Source organism: Lygodium microphyllum, chromosome 23, assembly GCF_053477565.2.
Source record: "Lygodium microphyllum isolate KBCC chromosome 23, Lygodium_microphyllum_v1.1.10, whole genome shotgun sequence".
Classification (NCBI taxonomy): domain Eukaryota; kingdom Viridiplantae; phylum Streptophyta; class Polypodiopsida; order Schizaeales; family Lygodiaceae; genus Lygodium; species Lygodium microphyllum.
Genome location: NC_141157.1, coordinates 49265462 through 49291700, shown reverse-complemented (window position 1 = coordinate 49291700; position 26239 = coordinate 49265462). Strand labels below are relative to the sequence as shown.

Here is a 26239-nt window from a genome sequence, read left to right as displayed (position 1 = left end):
TCTCTCTCTCTCTCTCTCTCTCTCTCTCTCTCTCTCTCTCTCTCTCTCTTTGTGTTGCAAATGCAAATGAGCCTTCACTCTCATTCCCTTGGGTCTTAAACCCCCGGTCCAATATTGAGTGTTGCCCCATTTGTGCTCTTGCCTTGTCAATGGATTCTAACCCCTTTTTTCCCTTATTTTTTCCTTGTTATGGGCCTGTTTACAATAGCAACCCTAAACTAATTCTCTTGGATTTCTTAGTTTTATCCTACTCTAAATGTAACAAAAATCACAACTCAAGTACTGAAATGAATTAACCTACTTACCTACTCATTAAAAACTCAAAATAATTACTTGCTTTGAATATTAAACTCCTAAATCTTCTCCCTACATCAAGTATAGATTCAAGAATGAAACCCTACTTTGACACTCGAGATTTGAAGTGCACAAGTGCTCAAGCTTGAATCTGTTTGTCTTGACAACAAAACCAAAATGAAGTGGGAGCTCACGCTCGACCACCAAGACCCACGGACCACTTATTGCTTCAAGCATTTCAAGTGAGCAACTAATGGCTATCTCTCACCTAGTCGTGCGTGCTCTCGATAGTGATCTTACCTTGATGCCCAATAGAATAGCCTCCTTCCTCAAGCACTCCAATAGCTCCACAATTCGAGATGGGAGCTCAAGCAAGGTCAACCCTTTACCTTCAAGCTCCATCCTCCATAACTATGTGCACAAGAGAAAAGAAAATATTGGAGAAGATGGAGGGCTTCTCCACCATGGTCTCTCACCCTCACTCGCTCCCTCACACTCTCACACTCTCACACTCCCTCTCTCATACACAAGCACAAGCACAAGCAAGAAGAAGGGAAGAAGAGAAGAAGAGAGTCACTTTAGCCACACATCAAGAATGAGCTTCTCTATTCACTTTTTGACTTTTTTACATGCCCTCATCCCTTTGGGCACCCATCCCCTTTTTTACATGACCGACTGTTCTTATGCTCTTGCATTTCTACATTTACAATTTGCACAGGAGGGAACATGGTGCTCTTTTATAAAATAAATTGCATTGCACCTGGCACTTTCCTTGCTAGAATACTCGGTGCACTCTTTCTGAGCTTGCCTTCTTTTATGCTTTTCTCACCTCGACCGTCTTCCATTCCCAACTTGGGCTTCCTTGGTCTTCCTCTACTTCTTTTTGGGTTGCATGGTTTGTAACAATGAATTTGCTTTATTATGTTTAGATCAAGGTATTCATCAAGAGTTTGCTAGCATCAACACACCTCAAGAGAATGGCATATTAAAGCAGAAGAGCAAGAGCATGATTAAGATGCCATGGAAGACCAAGTATCTCAACGATGGCACATTGGACAAAGATAAGGCAAGATTAGTTGCCAAAGGATTTGTATAGTGACCAAGAGTAGATCAAGGTATTCATCAAGAGTTTGCTAACATCAACGCACCTCAAGAGAATGGCATATTGAAGGAGAAGAGCAAGAGCATGATTAAGATGCCATGGAAGACCGAGTATCTCAACGATGGCACATTGGACAAAGATAAGGCAAGATTAGTTGCCAAAGGATTTGCATAGTGGCCAAGAGTAGACTTGAATGACACCTTTGTCCGTACAGCTCATGTGGCCAAGAATAGGGCTTGAATGACACCTTTGTCTCTACAACTCATGTGGCCACCATTAGGGTTGTTCCTTGGCCAACCATAGCAAATGGTGGGTAGCCTATTCATTTATAGATGATTGGATACTCCCAAATCATGGTTTGGCTTATGGGACACATACAATCTCTAAGACTGTGACCTTTTACAAAAAATTTTAGTAATTAGCATGCTCTAGGGCTACTTTAAAGAGCTAATCAATTTCTAATGCATTTTTTAGCTCAAGCTAGCTACAAACACAATGGATTACTAAGAGCTCCCTGTAGCATGTTGTTAGCTACTAGGAATAAGGTGTCAAGGGTTGGAGTCAATTCTATGTGCAATGTTTGAATTCAATGAATCTTCTATGACATTGAGGATGCACATGGGAACAAGTTATTGTCAATTGTAAATGTGTTGTCTAAGTTTGATGAGTCTCCTATGATCTTGTATGCACTCTTTGATACTAGAATAGCTACAATGACTATAAGATTTGCATGAGATATCACTACCCCTTACAGTGAGCATAGCTACCATGGGTTTTTAAAATAGGAGGTATGAAACACATTTCTTCGCAACTATGAGTGGATTTTAGTTGAGTAGTCGCATGCTACAATGTTCTAATAAGAGGTGTCCAAGATGTTTCTTAGGCATGTATGGAGCCAATAAGAGTCTTCTACAAGCACAAATTTTTCATCCTAACCAAGCTTAGCCTAGGATCACTAGAATCTTCAAGTTGTAGATAGAGATGCTTCCTCTTTTAACATCTCTTGACATAAATGCTTGAGTCATTGAAGCATGGATCAATCGAGGGAAATTGCACACCTCACTTTCAAAGCCCCAATATTCAACACATCAACCACAAAACACCATGCAATTGTTTGAATCTCTTTGATCAAAGTTGAGGAGATATTAGCTCTAGTCAACAAGACAAGTTGGAGTATCTTGGCTCTAGATTTGGGTCTTGCTACTAAAGTTGCACTACTTGGAGTAGTGATTGACACAATTGGCTAGGTTTTGCTTTATACAATGGCTCAATTGGATTCCAAGATAAGAAATTATGGATATTTCCATGAGATAAGTCACGCAATTTCCTAATTACTAAAGTGGTCCTTAGATCCACACAACGTAATGAGAAGATTGTGTCCTATTCTCTTGGTGGAATTCACATTTGGTGTCTATTGACTTGAGATAGTATTAGGTATATCTAGCTATGCTATGGACTTGACAACACTTGATTTGGCTTCTTTGTGTGAATTTTAGAGATAGTTCCACAAGCTAGGTCTCTTCAATCTCAACATGGCTATAGGAGCCAATTAATGTGATTGGAACTTAGTCTCCTATAATCACTTAATAGATCTATTAGTGGTGTTTGAGATTATGAGCATGTACTTCCATAGTGTAGCCCACTTAGATTTTAGATGGCTTCTCAATTAGGATTCAAAAGACAATCTCCTCATATAGGTCTTTGCGAGTCTTGCATGTCCAAAAAAGGGTCACAAATTCACTAAACATCATTTTAAGGTTATATCCTAGCTATAGGATATGGTCTATCTAGGTGGTTTGAACTTACAATGCCATAATAGGGATAGTCTAGGCTATCCAAAATAGGCATTTGTGAAATTGACCACTCATGGAGGATTTTGGAGGACTTCTCATAAAGCCACTCCTAAGACAACATGTTGAATTCAAGCATTTTAGCCCTTTTCAATGGGATATTCTCATGTTATTGAGCCAATTGATTTGATAGTCACTCTCTAAGAAGTTTAAGGATATTATGTGAGCTATGCACAGACAATAGAGGTGATTTATGGCTTACTCTAAGTATGCTTGATTATATTTGGGCTCAATTAAGGCGTTTTTTGAGTCAAAATTTCAAGACCTAGACTTTACTTGCCATAGCTAGCAAAAATGGGGTCTCTACTAGTAGTTGGAATCACAATATAACTCAATTGAGATCATTAACTCCTTATGGGGTATCATTATCTCTTAGACTTCACTTGTATTTTGGCTTTTTAAATTTTATAACTTGGAAATTGAATGCTTAGGCTAGATACTTTTCTTGGATGGACTTTATGGAGCCCTCATAAGGTGGCTACTTTTGAGATGATAATCTCTAATTGCTACACTTTCATTACAATATTCTTGCACATTTGCTATTTTAACAACCTTGTTGCTTGAGGCTCGTATATACCTTAGTGTGATCTTTTTTGAAGCTTTATGGCTACTCTACACCAGTAACTCAACTACCTCTAAGGATATTGTTTCAAATGGGCACATGTACTTTCAAAGGTATTTGCACCAATCTCTTTGTAGAAACATTGTCACCTAAGGATTGCGTAAACCTTGGATAGACCTTACTATGATCTCTTTTGAGCTTTCTTGGCTACAGTCACTTTCAATGATGGTTGATACAATAACGGGAGACAAGGAAAGATATATTGTTGTCTACAAAATCCCAAACTAACCAATGAGACTTGAGTTCGTCAAAGAGAAGACAATCAAACTCTCAATCAAAGTATGATTAACATGCATAACTCTAAATAAGATGCCATCATGCCCATATGTTTGATGTGGTATTTTCTCTCCCAATCTCACCCTTAGAAATTTTGCATCAAGTGCTCTAGCATAAGGGGGATTGAAGTGTCGCACAATGAACATCTCTTTGGGGGCGTAATAATAACAAAAATGTATTATTGATGAGGACAGTAAGATCATGGCCTTAGGGATCGAGAACTCCTCGCTCAACATAGTGCAATAATTGACCCCTTGTGATGATGATTTATGTAGCACTATTGCAACATTAGATGTCTCTGATCCTTGTACTCCATGATTTGCTATATTGGTCAAAATCCTCTCAATCATTTTAATAGACATGTTTGCTTGAGAATGCAAATGTTTGCAAATGTATGTTATGTTTTGGAGTATGTTTGGTAGAAACATTTTAGCCTTTTCTTTTTCATTTAAAGAAATAATTGGACCTTTTAAAAGTGTAATTTTGGCTTGTCCATACTTGTCTATTTGACTCCTTTAAAGAAGATGCTTGATCTTTTTGTTCAAAACTTGTTTTTGCTTGTGTTATGTGTGGTTGTTGCAAACTTTGAGCTTGTCTACACTTAGCAATTCCCCTTTCTCTCTCCCAACTTACTCTCTTTATCTCTCTCTTAGATTTTGTTTCAAGCTTTCTTATGTTATAACTTGTAATTGAAGGTAAAATATTTCTTTTTCCATTCCTATGATCTACATATTTTGACTAGAATTTAGCTTGAGGTGTCAAAAAATACTCAAAACATATTTTCATACCCGTTTGTGTATGTGTCTACTTTGCATATGGTAAAAACAAAATGATGTATGTAATGCTACTTTGAATTTGCATTGTCTTTAATGACTATGAGTAGTTTCTCATCCTGTTCTAAACACCTAAGTTTAGGGGAGTTCTTATTGCAAGTTCTATAAATTAAGAAGCAGTGACTCACCTTTGCTTTCTCGTCACTTGTTGTAATAATGATGTATGTATCGTTTGTTGCAATAAAATGCAATAACGATGAGCTGAGTGTTATGCAAACAATGATTTTTTATTGTATAATGCAATGAAATTGGGTGTCTTTATGTCTTCTACTTTTGACCACTCTTTCACCAATGATGAATGAGTAGAATTGGGCAATGGAAAGAGAACACACACTAGAGTATAGAGTGATCTATTTCTCCTATGGGCTTACACAATGCAATAAAATACTGATTACTTGGTCAACATAGTAGTTTGTGAATTGAAGCTTATCATAAGCCATGTGGCATCCATGTAACAATAAAAAATTAAAAGAACTAAACAAAAAATTGTTATTTGTAAGGATGGTAAAAATCAATGATGTTAAGAAGCATTAATCATCTACCAAGACGCACAAATCAATTATGTTAAAAGCATTAGCCATCTATCAGGACATAGGAAGCAACAAAAGCATTAGCATCAACATGAATAGTTGGGCATACAAAAGCATCAACATCAACATAATTTTTGCACCTAGCACAACTAGACTCTGTTAAAGTTTACTCACTTCTAAACTTAATTGCATCTTCAATGCATTCATTGGTTGTGGTACCATTACCTTATCCAAACTTGATACCATGATCCTAGTTGAGAGTTTGAGGTAAATCTGGGCACAAACCCCATCATGTGATTAGAAAGCTCAATTTTGTTGCCTTTTATGTTGTGATAGTGTATTTCTATAATGCAAGCGTTTGGACTAATCACTTGTGCACAATTGGAAGCACTCATTATTGCTAATCTTTCCTTATAAGTTAAGATTCTTAATGTAATTGTGCCTCAAATGGATGCATGATCAATTGAATGGTTACATGCCAAATTTGGATATACAAATAAAGAGGGTCCAACCTCAATTTTACTTTTGCATGAATATTGTTATGCATATGAGTGATCAAAATACTACTATATGCATGTGGTTGCTATATGTGATATATGGACATTGGGCACTAACTTTGATTCTCATCATGAATACAAAGGTTGAGAGAGTTAATTGATTCTTATAGCACATCATCACTCAAAGCTATATCAATTTGTCATCATGTGCAATGTCAATCATCTCACCTTGGGTTTCAGCAAACATTGCAAAATGAACAACCAATGATAATGCTTCTAGTATTAACCATGATTGCATATCCATGCATTGATAACTTGTGTCAATGCTTGCCAATCATCAAGAACCATGGCAATATATTTTGTACTAGGTAAGATTAGCCATAATTCAATGAAGAGATTCCTTTCTTTCCAATCAATTGTGGTGCCTAATGCATGTAAGCATTCTACCTAAATTTGATCCACAGTAAGAAATGATTAATGCAAAATATGATGATGTCTCTTATATTGAAGGTTCCATTCAAAAAAGGAGGTTTTATAATTATAAATTTTGTGCTTATGTTACAGCTCTGCTTACAAAAAGAAACTCATTTATAATGATTTGAATGCAATGATGATCATGTGGCTATAGTTGATGTTGATAAATTGTGTAATCAATATTGATGATGATATAATATTCTATGTGTTTTAATAACCTTGGGGACTTCAAAGTTTTCGCGAAGAACCCAATCATCGCTCCATAGGTATTTCTTAGTCTATAAAACAAGGACATGATTTGCGTGTGATTCCTCCAAACCACTAATGCTAAGTTCGTGATATATTACTACTTGTTATGATGTGTTTCATAGAATGGCATGCACATCGAGTAACAAAGGGATGGCTTGTTTTTTACCTCAACAAAAGAGGTTTGTACCATCTCTCCACCATACATTTTGCATCACACATTTTATAGATGAGCACATCACATGAACACCATATTAGGGAATATGGGAATTTTCCGTAAGTTTCGGACACGTGGTCAAATATTTGGATTTTCCATAACTTGAACACTATAACTCCAAATCAAGCACTCTATAGCTCAATAGATTCTATTTTTCAAGCACTTTCCAATGATAGGTCACATCATATGGTTTTAAGAAACTTATGGGCATGTTATCCGGGTGCCACCTTTTAGTATTCAAAAAATGGGAATTGGGAGATTCCCAAACTCACTAATATTGTGTTCATGTATGATGTAATACTATATCTCAAGTTTACAATTTCTAAAACTTTGAGGACCTACTTTTTGTAGGGTCAAGGCATGTGGTCATGTAACAATATATTGTTTTTGCTTATCTTTACCTAACTTTATCAAAGGTTGATCCATTTTGTTAGAAAATTATCATTGAATTAGTATCTCAATCATGTTACACAATTGCATGGAAACATTCAACATCATAACAATTAAAACTTTCCATATCATCATTGAATACATGCTAGTTTCTATATATTGTAGTATAATTGAATTTACATTAGCAAATTTTCTTTAAAACAATGAGGAGCCATATCTTTTTAGGTTAACATGAGAATGTCCAACAAAACCTCCTACTAAAAGGACTCACTGTTATTAGGGTGATAAGTGGTCCTAAGGAGTGTCAAAGCATGCATGATAGGTCCTCATTTAACATTGATGGATGTTAAGAAGTTGGATTATCCAAGCTTAGAAACTCAACCACAATATTGAGATTTGTCCTAAATTTGTTATGTGTACCCTTTCTTATAAAGAATATTCACGCAAAAGGACTTCTCTCATGCAACTCTTTCTTTTGTGCTATTATTTAATGTTGTACAATGGTCCAATGTGCAAGCTAGATGAAGTGCATGCAATCATACATCAATGAAGGTGATTGTGTAGCAAATGTTGTTATTCACATGCTTGATTTCATTCAAAGCTTGTTATCTTCAATGGTGGCTAGGCGAACATCACAAGTGAGCAATGAGTTGCATCCAAAAATTATAGATGTTCTCACTTACAACTTGTAGGCCAATTTGATTTCGAAGAGGTATATGACAATGACAAAGCAAAGTCATGACTGGCATGGGTGTGTGTTTTGCTTGAAGGGCCTCTTGTAGAAATAATACGTTGACGCAACAAAGCATATGATGTTAAATCTCAAAAGCAAGGCAAAGGCACATAATGACCATTCAATCCTTCATAATATACCTAAGTCAACAAAGCATCATGTTTATAACTCAGAAGACACCTATGAGTTCTACTCCATCTAGCTCAAGACATTCTTCTATTGGAGAATCATATAGCAAGATTTAGGCACAATGGATAAGCAAGCTAGTATTTGATCCAAAATTATACCATCTTTCATTTGGCTATTACAGATGGACATTAGTTCTTTATTGGCTACATCAAGTTGTGAATATCCACATAGTTCTCATTGTACACACTATATAAACCACACCCCTTATTATCATATCAACTGAAGTAAGACTTTATGATCACAAATAACACTAACATTGCAATGCTCAAACATGACATCAACAGCTACAAGAGAGCAAACATGAATGCTACAAGCAAATACTTGATAAGGAATGACATCCAATATAAATAGAAGTATTATGGCCAAGCATATCGTTGTGGCATCACTAGGTCTTGAAAGAATTGATTAATGTGGTGGATGCATGGGGTTTATTGGACACTTCATGATGTTCACATAGACAAGGTATTAGAAAACCAAGTGGATCAAGGTACAAACAATCAATTGTGAAGGAATTCGACCCTCATTATATCTAAAATGGCTACCTTGTGTTGCAAATTGCACATCTATTTCTACCTGTTCTTCGACATTGATGTACTCCAAGGCAAGAAAGTTCTTTCATAAGTGTAGCATCACCTCACGTGCTATGATATCTAGGACAAAGGGTCCTTGCATGTCCATGTTATAGTATGGGTGAATAAGGAGAATGTTGAGTGACAACAAATGACATTGGTGTCCACATGACTATAAGCATTGACATGCAAGTTGACAAGCTTCAAGAACTCGTCATTCGCAAGCTCTACGGTGCTTGTTGTAGCCATCATAGCACAACACAATGCAAATGCATGTTTTCACATTAGACTTAGCTTTAAGCAAATCCCATCCATGCCACTCAAATCATTGTAGCATTAGCTAGGCTACGAGGATCAAAATGTTGTGTGGTACCACTTCATGCTTCTCTTACAGTAGGGCACACAAATGAACATCCAAGGAGTGACCAACCCATTCTTCTTGCACTATCTTCTAAAGTATATAATGAAGGTCGAGTCAATGGACCATTTAAACATTTGCATGGAGGATGTTACAAGACCTAGACATTGCCAAGCTAAAGGTCATTAATGCAACATTATTGAAAAACCAAATCTTAACAATGGAGTTTCTTTGGATTGCCTCCCAATATCCATCATTATGAAAAGCAAGGTTTCCCATTATCTTGAATCCTTGGTACACTTGAGTTGAGGTAGTCTTCATGCTCCCCTGTTGGTTTGTAATGCACAAGGATTGTTACTCTCAAGAAAAATATGTTCTACAAGTGCAAGGGATGTTATATTGTAGACAAGCTTGGCCACACTAACAATCTAGGCCCACTCACTAGCATGCTTGGAAACAACATTTCACTATGAAATAAGCTTATGTGATGCATTGATTATCATCTGGGTCAACACATAAAAGCCTTCTTTTAAAGTGTCTTGTTGCACCAATTGATGATTAGAGATGGAGTTATTGTCAATGGAGAATATGATTGACTCTTACTTCGTCATGCGCCAACAAATACAAAACCTCGTGCAAGACAACAAGGACTTTGAGATGCAAATAATTGAATATATGCAATGGAACATGTCTACTTGACTAACTCCTCAATATGGTCCTCCAAAAGACTATACTAAGAAGGTCCAACCTAGTGGACATAATAAGAAAAAAGATATAAGCAGTGCTTGACTTTGCACCATTTCTACACCTATTATCCATTTTCCTTAACTCAACATCTCTTCTATAAGTACATTATTACAAACACTATAGTCATTGTTTTTTAATGATGACATCTTCAATGTTATTTCGATAAGAACGGCCTAAAACAAGGTTAGTGTCATTTCGAGTTCATCTACTACATTGCATTATGTTCTAACATAGTAACTTGTCTCCCTTGTCTTTGAAGCTCGGAACAAGTTTACGTAGACAATAATGCAGATAAAAGAAGCAAAAAACACACTTGCAAAAAAAAAAGAGGCTCAAGACAATTGCTTCTAACAAATAAAAGATAAAAAACAACTAAATAAGACTAGTTTTAACAAACATAGTACCCTCTTTTGAGAGAGTATTGTGATTGAAACTTACCCATGTATTGATAAATATGACAAAGACAACAACTTTAGTAAGTCTTTTGGACCTGCACATTGAATGAGCCTTATTTCATGTTAAGTGAGTTGGTGTGGGAGGGTCCACTACTATGAAGTCATTATTATAGTCAGTACATAAGCCTAGTTCCATGGATCCCCTTGGCCATTCACATGATGAGGAGAGGAGCTTGGAAGTCATAATGAGAGAATGATGATCAACCAATAGCTGGTAGCCCTTTTTACACGACTTCCTTGAGTAACTGAGGTATCTTAGTTTTGGAGTGCACTAACAACAACTTTCCATGAACATGGATATTGGAGATTGACTCAAGCAAGGGTCACTATAGAAATCTGGACTTGCTAGTAGGTGAGGATCGAATCCACATGCATCAAATGCAAGGAGAAATATAGGATGTTTCTTTACCTTTTGACAAGAATATTGGAAGGACATCCCTCCACAAGGTGTGCAACAGCAGGTGCGGCTTGTTCTAAAGGGTTGTATTTTTAGCCCTCTACAATGCATATCTATAGAAGGTGCTCGAAAACAAGCCGCACCTGCATTGTAGAGGGCAGTGAGGGGCCAATCGAGTGAGACTCTAAATAGTTCTATATTACGATATTTGATATTTTTATCAACTAGCCTTAGTTACAAACGAAAGGTTCATAAAAGAGGGGTAGTGAGGGGCCAATCGAGTAACACTCGAGGATGCATTGCTTTAGGTTTTATAAAATTTAAAATATAAAAAAATTTACATGGCTCAATTGTTTGACTTAAGTGATTTAAGTTAAGCTCATCTGTAATTTTAAAAAATTCATATTATATTGTTAAGTGACTAAAAAAGACATATCTTTCTTGTAAAATTATCACTCAATTGGGGTGGGGTGTATTTTCCTTTTGGAAGGTGCTACTTTATTGGCCCCTTTACCCTACTGCTCCATGTAGATGAAGCTTGATGATTTGGACTCCGTGGGTCAATTGGGGTTGCCCCTCTCATATAGTTGGTGAAGCCGAGTTGATTCGAGGATGGAGGTATTAGCTCACTGAGCCCCACTCTATCTATACATTAAAGTTGCCACAGTTATCATACCGATCGGCCATGGCGCTACTTTATTGGCCCCTTTACCCTAGTGCTCCATGCAGATGGCAGCTTGATGATTTGGACTCCGTGGGTCAAATTGGGGCTGCCCCTCTCATATAGCTGGTGAAACCGGGTTGATTCGAGGATGGAGGTATTAGCCCACTGAGCCCCACTCTATCTATACATTAAAGTTGCCGCAGTTATCATACCGATCGGCCATGGTGTTCCTTGTAGCCTCGCTGGTGCTTCTGGCAGTGCTTGCAGCTCTCTTCACCGTCGTCTCCTTCGTGTGCTATCCTCGCCCTACGCGCATCCCCTTCCGCAGCCGCCATGTCCTCATCACAGGTGGATCCAGCGGCATCGGCCTCGAGCTCGCCAAACTCGCCCTCCTCGAAGGCGCCTCTGTGTCCATCATGGCTCGCGATCTCGCTCGCCTACAGGACGCGAAGCGCTCCCTAGAGAAGGATACAGGCAAACAAGTGAGCGTCTACAGCGCGGATGTGAAGAATTTCGACAGCCTCAAGGCCACCGCCGACAAGATTGGGCCTCTTGACATCTTGATCTGCAGCCATGGCGTGTCCGTTCCCAAATCCCTGGAAGATTCCTCCGTAGATGATTTGAACCATGTGTTGGATACCAATCTGAGAGGTACCTTGCATGTTGTCAAAGCTTTGCTGCCTCTTCTAAAGCACCGAACAGAAGATCCTTATCCTGCCTGCATTGCCCTCGTGTCTTCACAGGCCGGTCAGGTACATCACAATTTTACATATTGTCTCTGGACCTTACTTCCTTGTTGTCTTGAGAAGCAGTGTAGGCTTTGTTTTTATTGAACATGTCCCTTGTTCATTGACCGTTTCCCAGTTTCACCAGTCTGTACCCGCTTGTTCAATGACTGTTTAATAGTAATTGTTGCATGATTTGCTTTCGAGGTCCCTCAAATTCATACACACAATTACGTTGGAGTGAAAAATGTATGCTTTGTTGAGATATTGGCAATCACACCCAGCTTAGCTGCTTTGTACGAAGGAGTGTGGGCTCAGGATGCAAAATCCCATATGCTCAGTGGTAGAAAGTGTAGCCCAATCTATCCCTATAAAGTATCATACTTGCTCTCTTTTTTAATGCAATGTCATAGTACTTTTGTCCTTCCAACAAAGTATTTGTGTCATTATCAACACACAAGACTTTGTTTATGAGTCCAAGTCTTAATCTTGGAACCTAATGCACTTGTGTGAAAGTCAATCTTAATGTCTATGTCCTCATGAGCTCACTCTTCCTCTTTCAATCTCCATAGCCATGTCCTAGATCCATGTATTTTCATATGCTTGTCCTGTGCTATAGTTGTTAGAACCTTGGATAAGCCTGGATATATATGATGGAGATCCATTCGCAGTATTTGCTATCATTTGCAATGGCAATCATTCACAGAACTTGATTCAGCTATGTGCTACTTTGATATTTCACCAATTGATTTTAAGCAGGGTTTCTTTATTGCTCACGACGAAGAAAATTGCCTCCAAATAGCCTTAGTCACCCTATTGGAAGTGGTCTATTGGGAAAGCCTTGCCTAAGTGGCAACCTCATCTCAAGATGACAAAGCAACAGGGAAAGACCTGACAACAAAACTAATGTCATGAACACTCATGCTTGTGCACCTTGATCCATGTGCTTGCCATTCGGCTTTGCATTTTTGTTAATGGTGGTTGATGATGATTACCAAAGAAGGCATTGGTCAATAGAGTAAGATCATTATGATTGTGTAGTGTTTTGCCTTAAATGGGCCGTTGGGCCATAGTCGCATGCAATCAAAACAACAATTGGCAATGGCGGAGTCTACCACAATGGAAATGGCTAAAGAATAGGAAAAGGAAATAACTAGAAAATGATTGAAAATTGTGAAACATGTATACTTGTTCACTCTTCATGATGCAAAGCTGAAAACTTTGAGAAGCAACTAACATAACTTCCAAAGGTAGTGAGAAACTGAGCGATGGAAACTTGTGCATGACACTTGGGCCAAATATTACAAAACAGGGAAATGGAAATGACGATGAAAACTCATAGGAAATGGAGTTTTTGAGTGAAAAGGCTAGAAAACAATAGTTTTTTGTGACTTTGCCATGGGAAGATGATACTTGTCCAACATTAGTTCAACTTGTCACATTGTCACACGCTTGCCTTGCTAGCGGATTGGTGTTGGCCAAGGGTGTTGGAAATCAGAGTTGTAGCATTGGAATGTGTGCACAAGAGGGAGAAGAGAGCTCAAAGTACAAGAACAAAATCTTGCTTACTAAGTTGCTTAGAATACAACTTGGATATACTCTTCTACACATGATAGTGACCTATAGGCTGTTTATATAGCCTTTGCCAAGCTAGGGTTAGGGTTTTCCTTGCCCCTAGGGCTATTCACACTCATCTGTCCTTATACTCCCTTGCTTATAGTGGGTTCCTATGTCTGTCTTCTAACACCCCCCCTCAATGCCAAGGTGGCATTGGATTACAAAGCATGTAAGAGGTTCCCCCCCTTCTTGGGATGTCTTTATAAATCTGGCTTACAAGGTTGTTTTAGGTATATGATTTAAAGAGTCAAAACAGTCGATCTTCAGATGGATTGGAGGCATAGTTGGCCGCCAATTCTTTGGGTATATTAGGAGTGTTGGGACATTTACTAGTGATATACCCTGTCTTCTTGCATTTGTTACATTTCATCTTCTCAGGATACTTCTTCCAGCAGTTGTTTACAAGATGTCATTTTTTCTTACAGAAAGAACATCTAGTGAGAGCTGTATGTACCAATACTTGATCACGGGAAGTTGAAGTTGCTTGACTGTTGCTGCTTTCTTTGTGGTTCCTCTTTTCTTCATCCAAACAGGATTGAATGGTACTTGCCAATATAGGATCTCGAATGTTAGTGAGAGTGGTTACAAGAGTAGGAAACACCTGTTTTACAGCTTTTAGGAGAATAGCAATAGCATCTTCTTCATGTATTGGAGCTTGTACAGAGGCAAGCTGTGCCATAAGTCCCTTCATATGGGAGATGAATTTTCCCAAATCTTCTCCTGATCGATATTCCAAGCTAAAGAATTCAATTTTAAGGAAGATTTTAGTATTTTTACTAGTGGCTCCATAGAGCTTTTCAAGCTCATCCCATATTTCTTTCGCAATGTTTAGTTGATCAACATGATGAATCAGGGATTTATCTAAGCGTAACATTATAATTGCTTGAGCACATTGGTCATCCTCTATATCAACTAGATTTGCAGAGTTTACAGCTCTACTGCCTTGAATGAGAGGCCAATACCTTCTCTCCATCATTTTGTATTTTATAAGTACCTGCCATGGGTGGAAATCTTTGCCATCAAACTTTCGAATTTGAGGATGGACATCAGCATATGTTGTGGTCATTGGAAAGGTCTTACCACTTGTTAGGACAAGGGCAGTGTTTAGTCCCTTACAAATTTTCCACTGAATGCGGAAGCAAATTAGACAATTTGAAATCAAAGTTGTAATGAAGAGAAAGACTGAAAATCATATAAATGTAATATTTCAAAGTATGACTGTGGTGGTCATTTCTTATGTGCAAACTTCTTCCGAGGTTTAATAGTCTTTTTAGGTTTTAATGAAGCAAACCTAGACTGGACTTAAGGCTCCTTCTTGTGGTATGGCTTAGTAGATGAAGCTTGGGTTGAACAAGGTTGGTCTATGATCTCAATGCTTGTTGTTGATGATTCCGAGGAGAGTACAATGACACTCAATCCTTTTGATTTCATTGACCAATGTACTTGAAACAAAGTCACTCACGGTAGGCAATACACTTCTAGTGTATGATGGTCTATGTGTTTATAATTGTACACATAACCTTACAACAATATACGAAGAGAAATAAAAAAACTCACTAGATTTTAGTGAATGCCTAGCAAGCAAATGATTAGATGATTCATGATTAGTGTTTAGAAACACTAATGTCAAGCTTAGTGAAGTACTTGAATGGAACCCGGTTGGAAGTCGGCTTCCCAATGTCCATTGAGCATGTCCAAGAGCTTTTGAATCTGGAATAAGCTTCAGAGATTATGCTTCAGTGATTAGAATCACTGTTAATGAAGCTCAGAGTGAAAAAATGACAAAATGTCAAGCTTAGAGCTTGCTGGCTATGGCTACCACAAAACACATAGTTAGGGTTTGGCTTGTAGCAGCCAACAGAGGTTGAATTTCTCAGAGCCCTCTTAGGGGTAGATGGCCCACTAGGGGGGCTAAAAAAGCCCTATGGTAGCCACCATTAATGCACCTCCTACAACCCGTGTTTCAACATGAGGTAGTCGCCTGCCCAGAACTGTGCCGTTCTGACTTAGAACGTAATGCCATCCTTTTGCGCGTCTTATTCCACGGTCTATGGTGATAGGCAGCTGCGCCTTGAGATGTGGAAGAGTTCCTCAGAAGGAACCAAGAGCTGATATGGCCTCCTTTGTCCTCCCCAAGTCCTCTAATGGAGGTAGGTTGCAGGCAACTATGGAGAAAAGAAGGATAAGATGAAGGAGATGATAGCTCATGTGCACTTAGTGGTAGCTGAGGGTATAGGAAGCTGAGGGGATCAGAGGAGGCTCTGATACCATGTTGGAAATCAGAGTTGCAGCATTGGAATGTGTGCACAAGAGGGAGAAGCGAGCTCAAAGTACAAGAACAAAATCTTGCTTACTAAGTTGCTTAGAGTACAACTTGGGTACACTCTCCCACATATGATAGTGACCCATAGGATGTTTATATAGCCTTTGCCAAGCTAGGGTTAGGGTTTTCCCTGCCCTTAGAACTATTCACACTCATCTGCCCTTATACTTCCTTGCTTATAGTGGGTTCCTATGCCTGTCTTTTAACAAAGGGAAGATGGTATTTGCCTAGCATTAGTTCAACTTGCTGCATCGCCACATGTTTGCCTTGCTAGTAGATTGCTGTTGACCAGTTTGCCATATGGCAATTGCTAACATCAACACTTCTATTGTTTGCTTGCTAGGTGACCATGCTACCCATCCCTTGTGTTGGTGGATTAATGACGACCTTAATGTGAGCGGTGCCTAGGTTCATTATATTTCCCCCATTAGCGGTGCGGTTGTTTTCAAAGGTCAACTTGAATCAAGATCATCCAACCACATTGCCTCATGCATGGAATAATCATTTGTTGCCTAACATCCCCTCTCAACTCAAAAACTCTAGCCAAGAGGGACTGCAAAGCTTAGCTTGGTCTCAAAGTAGCTAGGGCATTGGACAAAGGATGCACATCAGCTGCCTAATGGCCTACCAAGGCTACAGAGGCAATTAGAAAGTACCTCTATTTTACCCCGAGAGTTCCCATCCCAAAGTAGCAAGGGGATTAGTCAATGGGTGCTCGTCGGCTGCCCAAGAATCTACCAAGACTATAGAAGTGATAGTTTTCTTTCCTTAGGAGCCCAAGTATTTTTTATGGACTTTTATTCTTCTTTTCTTTTGATTTTTTTAAAAATCGTCAAATTTTCTTTAGTATGTGTCCAATGGAAAAGGAATGGTTAGCTCACATGCTTGTCAATAGGGAAACTATTCAACCGCCCACAAGGGTGTTGATAATGAAGTAATGGTGAAGAGGTATGTAGGTGACTAAACCATAGGTGGAGACTACTCAGGATTTGAAGTGAGCAAGGTGCTTATGGGTGCTGTGCGCAATGAGATGCATAGAGTAATGCTACATGATGCAAATAAGAATGCTCATGCAATAAGGTGCCACTTGGATAGTGTCCCTTGTGGGGGAAAATTTTCACTTGCCCAAGCATATTTTTACAAAGATGATGATGATTATGCGATGCAAAGGCTAAGTACAATATGGAAGGGATGTTGATGTCGAGAACAAGAAGACAATGCCGAAACGTGAATATACATAATACAAGCTGTATCATTACAAGAGATGTTGTCTTTGATGAGAGGGACATTGTGTAGTCCACTGTATCGACCAATTCCTTTGAGCCTATCTCTCAGCTTGCACTTTTTGAGATTGTGCTGTTTGAGCTTGGTCTTTTACTCACTCTTGACTTGCCAATAGAGTCTTTGACTCTTGGGCCCCCTTCTGTGGATGCGTTACCTTATTGGGACTAGCGTACTATGCAAGATTTAGGGATCCTTCCATTAGATACAATCTTGGAGAGACCCAAAAGATTTGCTAACATAGTTACCAGGAATGGGGAACGGAACCCCTTGGAACAGGGGAAACGCCCAAAGTTAGGGAACAGGAACTGAGGGAATGACACACACACACACACACACACACACACACACACATATATATATATATATGAGAGAGAGAGAGAGAGAGAGAGAGAGAGAGAGAGAGAGAGAGAGAGAGAGAGAGGTCACACACACACACACACACACAATCAACACTTAGCATCTAGAGATATGAAGACTTGAAACACATAGAAATGCCTTTAATAATTTGATCACAAAATCATTGACCAATTATATGGTATTATGCGTAGCTGATTGTGATGCCCTTGTATGCACTTGCAGGATATGCAGATTACCAAGGTTGATGGATTGATGTACTCTTGTGAGTTGATGATGGTGTCACTCAGACTTGGATTGTAGACTTTGGTGCCTCTTTTCATGTTGATGGATTGATGTACTCTTGTGAGTTGATGATGGTGTCACTCAGATTTGGATTGTAGACTTTGGTGCCTCTTTCCATGTGACTCCTTGCTTGGAGTGTTTTGGTATGTTCAATGCAGGCATTTATGGAAAGGTGTATCTTGGAAATAACCATGCTTGCAGTATTGATGGGATTAACACAGTACACTTGTCTTTAGACAATGGTTAAGAGCTTGTGCTAAAAGATGTTAGCTGGCATTAAAAAGAGTTTACTATCTGTTGGTTAGCTTGACTTGCATGGCTACACCACACTGTTTGGTGGTGGTTGGTGGAAAGTGAAAAAGGGGTCCATGCTGATTGCAAAAGGAACCAAGAAGAGCACTTTGTATTGTTTGCATTGCAAAGCCTTAAATGACAAGTTTCTTATAGTTGCTGAAATTTGCAGCCACTTGGAGTTATGGCATAAGAGATTAGGCCATATGAGCCAAAAAGGACTTGATGTCCTTGCCTCTTTGAAGAGGGTTCATGGAAAAGGCTCTAAACATGACTTTTATAAGGAGTGTCAGTTTGGAAAGCAAATTAAAAATTCCTTTTACTCTGGTGTCTCTCGTAAGTCCAATGTCTTGTATGTAGTGCATTTTGATGTATGTAGTATGCTCGTGAAATCGTTGGGTGGTGCTGCATATTTTGTCTTCTTTATAGACAACTGTTCCAAGAAGATTCGGATGTACTTGTTGAAAAAGAAAAGTGAAGTGTTTGCTGTTTTTAAAACTTTTTATGTATTTGTGACCACTCAGACAGGTAGAAAGCTGAAATCCTTGAGAACTGATAATGGGGGTGAGTTCACATTGATTGAATTAAGTCCTTTTGTGACTTGCATGGTATTAAGAGGGAGCTTACAATCCCTTACAATCCTTCTTCAAATGTGGTGGTGGAAAGATATAACAAGACTTTATGTGAAAGAGTGCGGTGCATGCTGTCCACTGCTAATCTCCCTTCTTGCATTTTGGGGAGAGGCACTCAAAACCGCGGTTCACATTTGCAACCACTCTCCAAATAGATCCTTAAATAATGGCATCCCTGAGGAGGTTTGGTCTGGCAAATTGGCCTTATATGACCATTTACGCATATTTGGATTTGATGCTTTTGTACATATTAGGGATGAGCTGAGGAACAAACTCGACCCAAAATCCACCAAAGGCATTTTCATGGGCTATGGTAATGAGGGTGAATTTGGCTACAAAGTGTGGTTACCTCAGTCCAAGAAAATTATTCATAGTCGTAATATTGTGTTTAATGAGGCATAATTGTTGAAAGGCGCTTTAGCCTCTAATGAAGATATGAAAAATGTGAAGTTTCAGAGTTTGCAGCCACCCATTACTTCAGAAAATGGGCATCATGGTGGTGTATCACAGACTGAAACTGATGATTAGCCGGTTATTTTTGAACTAGATGATGATGGATACCAAGTAGAAGCACAAGGAGGTCATGGATAGCAAGATAGACTTGTGATTATGAAAATGCAAGTGTTGAAAATAAAAATGAAGGTGTTGTACAGCATGAACAACATGTTGAAAATGGCTTACAGCAGCCAATAAATGCTGAAAATAATATACCTCTAGATGTGGACCCAATTCCTGAAAATGTTGATCATTAGGTACGCAAGTCTACACGCGTAATAAGGCAATCACATAGGTGTGACCCCTCCTTACATTATGTGATGCTTAGTGACGAGGGTGAGCCTCTTACATACAAAGAGGCCAAGTCATGTGAGTTCAGCAGTATCTGGGAGCTAGCTATGCATGAAGAGATTAAATCTCTATATGTAATTGATAATTGGGATCTTGTGTCACTATCGAAGGGAAGGAAGCCACTTCCAAACAAATGGACCCAATTCCTGAAAATGTTGATCATTAGGTACGCAAGTCTACACGCGTAATAAGGCAATCACATAGGTGTGACCCCTCCTTACATTATGTGATGCTTAGTGACGAGGGTGAGCCTCTTACATACAAAGAGGCCAAGTCATGTGAGTTCAGCAGTATCTGGGAGCTAGCTATGCATGAAGAGATTAAATCTCTATATGTAATTGATAATTGGGATCTTGTGTCACTATCGAAGGGAAGGAAGCCACTTCCAAACAAATGGGTATACAAAGTCAAGATAGTTGACAGGAAACCCAAGTACAAGGCAAGGCTAGTTGCCAAAGGGTATGCACAAAAGGAAGGGATTGACTTCCAAGAGGTCTTCTCATGTGTTGTGAAGATGACCACTTTATGTGTGCTTTTTGCTCTTACTACTGTTTTGGATTTAGAGCTGTATCAAATGGATGTAAAAATAGCTTTCTTGCATGGTGACATCGATGAGAAAATCTACATGAAATAGCCTAAGGGCTTTGTAGTTCCTGGAAAAGAGCAGATGGTGTGTAAACTAAAACACAGCCTATATGGGTTAAAGCAAGCACCAGGGCAGTGGTACAAAAAGTTTGACATTTTTATGCTATCTCATGAGTTTACACGCAGCCATGCAAATTATTGCTTGTACATGAAAAGGATACAGATGGCAGCCCCATAATACTTGTTTTGTATGTGGATGATATGTTACTAGCTAGGAAAAGAAAGACTATCTTGGATGCTCTCAAAAATCATCGGAAATCAGCTTTCTCCATGAAAGATTTGGGGAATGCAGAGCATATTTTGGGCATGAGGATTCATAGAGATAGAATGCAGAAATTGCTGTCTTTATCTCAAGAAAAGTACATTGGAAAGGTACTGGACAGATTTAACATGGTTGAAGCTAAGCCTTTTGGGATACCCTTACCTCCTTATCTCAAGCTTAGCAAAGCCAACAGCCCGAAAGATGACGTGGAAGCAAATGCTATGAAGGGTGTTTCTTATGCATCAGCTTGTGGCTCTCTTATGTATGCTATGGGTGCTACTCGTCCAGACATTACTCATGCAGTGGGAGTTGTTAGCAGGTTTATGTCAAATCCTAGCAAAGCACATTGGGAGGCTGTCAAGTGTATTCTTCGATATCTTAAGGGTACACAGAGAAAAAGTATTTGCTTTGGGCAGGGTACACTTAGTTTGCAGGGTTATTGTGATGCAGACATGGCAGGTGACTTGGACACTTGTAGGTCCACCAACGGGTATGTCTTTACAGTAGCTGGTGGAGCTGTTTCTTGGTGTTCAAGGTTGCAGAACATTGTTGCACCGAGTATCACTGAAGCTGAATACATATTAGCTACTGAGGCTTCTAAGGAAGCTATATGGTTGAGCAGACTTGCAGATGATCTTGGCATGTCTATGGGTATTGCAGTTTTGGGATGTGATAGCCAGCGTGCTGTGTATCTGGCTAAGAATACCATGTATCATTCACGCACAAAGCATATGGATGTGCGATATCACTTTATCAGACAGATTCTGGAAGATGGTCAAATCCCATTGACCAAGATTAAAACACAAGATAATCCTACAGATGTTCTCACTAAAAGTCTAAGCAAAGCTTAGCACAAGCATTGCATTCGACTAGTGGGAGTTGGTTAGCTAGAGGTTTATATCGGACCTTTAAGTGGAAGGTTGTTGGGATAAAGGCCCGGTAACCTCCGTGTATAGTACACGCACATTGTACATGTGAACATACCCTTTACGTTTCCTAAGTATAAATACATTTTATTCTTTGTGTACCAACACATATTGTTAGTACACTCTAATCGACTCGTACTTTCACTCTGCTCACACTCTCTTTAGCCGTCACACACGCTCACTCTTGCTCGATCTCCATCTCTCTTAGTTGTGCCCCTCTTAGTCCAACATATGAGCACTTTGATGGAGCTAGGGATGAAACTGTCCATGCATGATGGTAGTGAGATGCATGATGTTGCAATCTACACATAGGTTGTTGGTTGTCTTATTTATTTTTGCAACATACGTTTGACATACAGTTTGTAGTATCTTAGGTGAGCAAGCATTGCCCCTATGTGGCCGGAGAGGTGGGGAGGGAGGGGGGGAAGAGACTTGCAGCTACACACTTATAGCGATTCAGATTGGGCTAGAGACTTAAACACTTGACAGTCTACTAGTGGATATTTTTTCTTTTTGGACTGTCCATGTATTTTATGGCTTAGTAAGAGAAATCTATAGTGGTTATCTCATCTCGTGAGGCTGAGTATAGGGCAGCCTTTATAGCAATAATTGAATGTGTATGGTTGCGTAGATTGCTAGTTGATCTGTAGGTTTTGTTGAAGGATTCTATACCCATTCTCTTGGACAATTAGTACTATTGCAGTAGCATGAAATCTTGTGTTTCATGCTTGCATGAAACACATTGAAATTCACTACCATCATGTCATAGAGAGATCTTATGCAGGAGAGATTAGCTTGATGTATGTTTCCACATAGGAACATGTTGCAAATATAATCACCATGGCTTTATCACGTCAGAAGATTGAGGATTTTCACAAGTCCTTGAACTTGTTACCCTTTGGTGATTGATGATCCTTGTATCTCATCGCATTGGCATTGCAAGGGGATGTTAGAATTTGCCAATTTGGGGGGGTGCCCCATGTAAGTTGTGTGGTGTAGACACTTATTAAAGTGTCAAAGTATAGACACATAGGAACATGTTGCAAATATAATCACCATGGCTTTATCATGTCAAAAGATTCAGGATTTCCACAAGTCCTTGAACTTGTTACCCTTTGGTGATTGATGATCCTTGTATCTCATTGCATTGGCATTGCAAGGGGATGTTAGAATTTGCCAATTTTGGGGAGTGCCCCATGTAAGTTGTGTGGTGTAGACACTTATTAAAGTGTCAAAGTATAGTGTGTTTAGAACTTTAAAAGTAGTGACACAAGAGTCTAAAGTTAAATTAACTCCAGTTAGAGTTACGGATAGCCTGCCTTACTTAAGACCTATTATACTTTCATTCTATCATTCAAGTACTTGCATCTTTTGAGTGTAGAATTACGACCCTTGCTCTTTGCCTTGTCTTCACTTTCTTACTCGCTCTCTCTCTTCCTCCATTTCCAACAATGGATACGTTTAACAGTTTGCTACCATTGTTTCAGCACAGTACACCCGATTTTGGTCAATTTGAGCAACCTATTTTGGTCAATTTCAGCACCCGATTTTGGTCAATTTCAACAACCTATTGAGGGTTTACATGCTGAACAATAGCCTAATTTTCAGCCCATTGATTAGGGCATTGCTAATGATGAAGTGGCCGATGAGAGGGCTGCTATTCAGGTACCTAAAACAGTCCCTAGATGGATGTTGGATAGATTATGGGACAGCAAACAGTCCGTTACGCTTCCTGATAGGACTAGAGCAGCCACTTGCCATGCACAGGGTAACTTGGTTGCATAGGTACTTGTAGCTATTGTGTGCAATGAGGAACCTATTTCTTTACATGATGCTTTAGCTCAAAACATAGCTTCTTTTACGCCTTGACAATTGTTCCTACACAAAAAACAGCAAACAAGTCTCTGGTTGCACGTAGCTTCGCTCACTCTAGTCGTGTGTTGATGCGCAACACTCTTGCTTGCACCCAAATGCTGAAAACACGGCCTTTGTGTCATGCCGAATCTTCCTCTTCAAGTCTCTCCATACATAATCAGCCCCTAACACTGCTGTTATACCATGTCAAAGTGCAGCGATGTGGAGGCATGTGCAGGGACTGATAGTAGATGTTGAAAACGGAGAGAACAAGGGTTAATCATGGGGATCTCTCCGTGTGTCTTTGGCTTGACAATCTTTAGAGAATGCATGCCATCATTCATCCACCACATGGGTTTAGGCTGAAGGGTTCAAGCTCAAAATTATTTTGATGGTTATTTAATTTGCTTGTAGCTCTTGATTTTTTAACTCTCACTTGTTCCGCATGAAACCTTATGCAAGTTCAATCCACCATTTCATGAATTCTCAAAAGATATCACGGATGAGCCACATGTAGGCGATTTTTCCAAAGGAGTATTGTAGAGGATTTTGACATAGTTGGTAGTTCGATGGATGATGTTGGTTTGGGACAATATTCTAGTGGGGATAGTTGCTTACAGTACTTTGATCTAACCCGTTGCCCTTTGATCTAACCCGTCGCCCACATGGCAGGGATCACAAATCTGCAAGTCTTGAGTGGATGCAGGTTGAACCCCCATGCACATACATAGGGAAGGAAGACCAAGTTGAGAGAGAGGGTTGATACCAAATCAGTTATACGTAGACCTTGATCAACAGTGAGTACATGAGTGCCTAGCTGAAGTGACTAAGCCAAATATAAATACATGAAAACTAGAGGCAAAAAATCCGATGGAATTGTACATATTGAACTCCAAATGTGCCTGATCACATCCATCTTGCAACTGTAACTTTTGATCCAAAAATCCAGCCTAAAATGAGACAAAAGTCCTGAGTTTTGTTCAAGTATGAGATTTCAAGTCTAGGTATAGGTAGTCTTGCTGATGTGTAGTCCCAATTTTAACGCCAGTAATAAATAGGATGAGCATACATTCCATGGTACTCTTATGAAGCCTATAGTTTAATGCAAGTTTGTGTTTCTCTACAAAAAGTATTACTGTGATTGTGCACAAAGAAGGCACGTAGGGCACAGTGACATACTGGATCAATTGGGTAAGCTAATTCAGCTGTGAAATAGATTATAGAAGCATTGGAAGCATATGAAGCTGTATGAAACTTATAAGTATTATTTACCTGTCGTCACATAAAAGGTGTAAACTGAGCATTTTTGATTCATTGTTTTAGACACTATTACATGGTTATCCAAAAAAATAATAACCTTTAATCACTCACTTTAATGCAGGTGGGTTTATATGGCTATACAGCTTATTCTGCAAGCAAGTTTGGTCTTCGAGGAACTGCGGAGGCTTTACAGCAGGAAGTCCTTTGCTACAATATTCGAGTTTCAGTCATCTATCCACCTGACACAATCACACCAGGATTTGAGAAAGGTAATCTGTCCCATTTAAAAGCATTTAAGTGGATACATCTTTTGGTTGATTGGGAGCAACAACGGTTTTCTCCCAAGGACTTACATGATTCACTCATGACTTTGTTTGGATAGAGAATGCTTCAAAACCAGAAATCACAAAGTTGCTTTCAGATTCCTCTAGTGTCATGAGTGCTATAGATGTTGCAAGGAAGGCATTGAATGGCATCAAGCAAGGGCAGTTTTCCATTCCTTGCAACTTTGATGGGTCCATGCTATGCATTGCAACGGCAGGGATGTCTCCTCAACCGTCTGTACTACATGCATTTGCAGAAGTTATGCTGTCAGGGTTGATGCGGATAGTTGCACTTTGTGTGACATGGAACTGGTACCACATTTTGTCAAAGTGGCATAAGAACCAAAACAAGTAAGTCCCATGGCTGAAATTTCTTTTAATGATGAAACCACTCTAATTGAAAAACCATTATAGTAATCTAGCTGTCGGTGTATAAGAATGTTGTGTATGAAATGATACTTTTAGAGCTTAATCTGCTTTTCCACCTGCTTTCCCTCACCAATGTTAATAGTGTGTAGTCAAAGCAGCACCTTCTTGTAATATTAGATTGTTTAGCAGGATGATTGTACTAATATGATTTTCTCTTCTTGTTTTATGTGGTTGGGCTGCTTCAGAGTCAAGTAGGTGCAGAACTCCACGAGCTTTTGGACCTTTTTAATTTGAAAAAGTTGACAAGCATTTTCTCCACGAAATAGCAACTTGCAATGTTCAGTTCCTCCTTGATTTCTGGAGATGCTTCTTCTCAGCAATTTATTCCATGTGGTGGTGAAGCTAATTGCTGTGTTGGATGTGTTAACCATGCCAGTTTTAGTGATGGTGAAGCTAATTGCATGTGATTGTTTCAAAGTTATTTGGCACGCTTCTTGATTTCTCAACTGAAATATTGTAAATTATAAGATTTTTGCAAATTATCCCAATCCAAAACGCGGCCAAGCCAAAACACAGCAAACGGTAACATTTTTGCAAATAGGAACTTAACCGGGTAACAAATGCCTAGAGATTTCCTCAAGAAATGGTGAAGCTAATTATTGTGTTGGATATGTGAGTAGAAGAGCACTTGAAGTGTAGGCTTCAAAATAGCACTCAATTGACCTAATGAAATAGTGGAGGTTGTGGATAGTGATTTTACACACTTCGTTTTTTTATTTTTTATTTTTGTTTTTTTGGGG

General features: G+C 39.1%; 1 protein-coding gene across 1 annotated transcript; it reads left to right on the top strand.

Moving 5' to 3' along the window:
* The first annotated feature begins 11549 nt into the window (after nucleotides 1-11549).
* LOC148016157 (3-dehydrosphinganine reductase TSC10A-like) lies at nucleotides 11550-25916 on the top strand. Its single transcript, XM_087664369.1, has 4 exons — nucleotides 11550-12195; nucleotides 24869-25016; nucleotides 25130-25421; nucleotides 25685-25916. The coding sequence occupies exons 1-4, from the start codon at nucleotides 11665-11667 to the stop codon at nucleotides 25692-25694; spliced, it is 981 nt and encodes a 326-aa protein (XP_087520495.1). The 5' UTR covers nucleotides 11550-11664; the 3' UTR covers nucleotides 25695-25916.
* The last annotated feature ends 323 nt before the right edge of the window (nucleotides 25917-26239 follow it).

Bases quoted from the DNA above. Each gene is read 5' to 3' on its own strand.
- LOC148016157 (XM_087664369.1), top strand. From the start codon at position 11,665: ATGGTGTTCCTTGTAGCCTCGCTGGTGCTTCTGGCAGTGCTTGCAGCT. The intron at 12,196-24,868 runs GTACATCACAAT...ACTTTAATGCAG, and splicing joins TGTCTTCACAGGCCGGTCAG to GTGGGTTTATATGGCTATAC. The intron at 25,017-25,129 runs GTAATCTGTCCC...TTGTTTGGATAG, and splicing joins CACACCAGGATTTGAGAAAG to AGAATGCTTCAAAACCAGAA.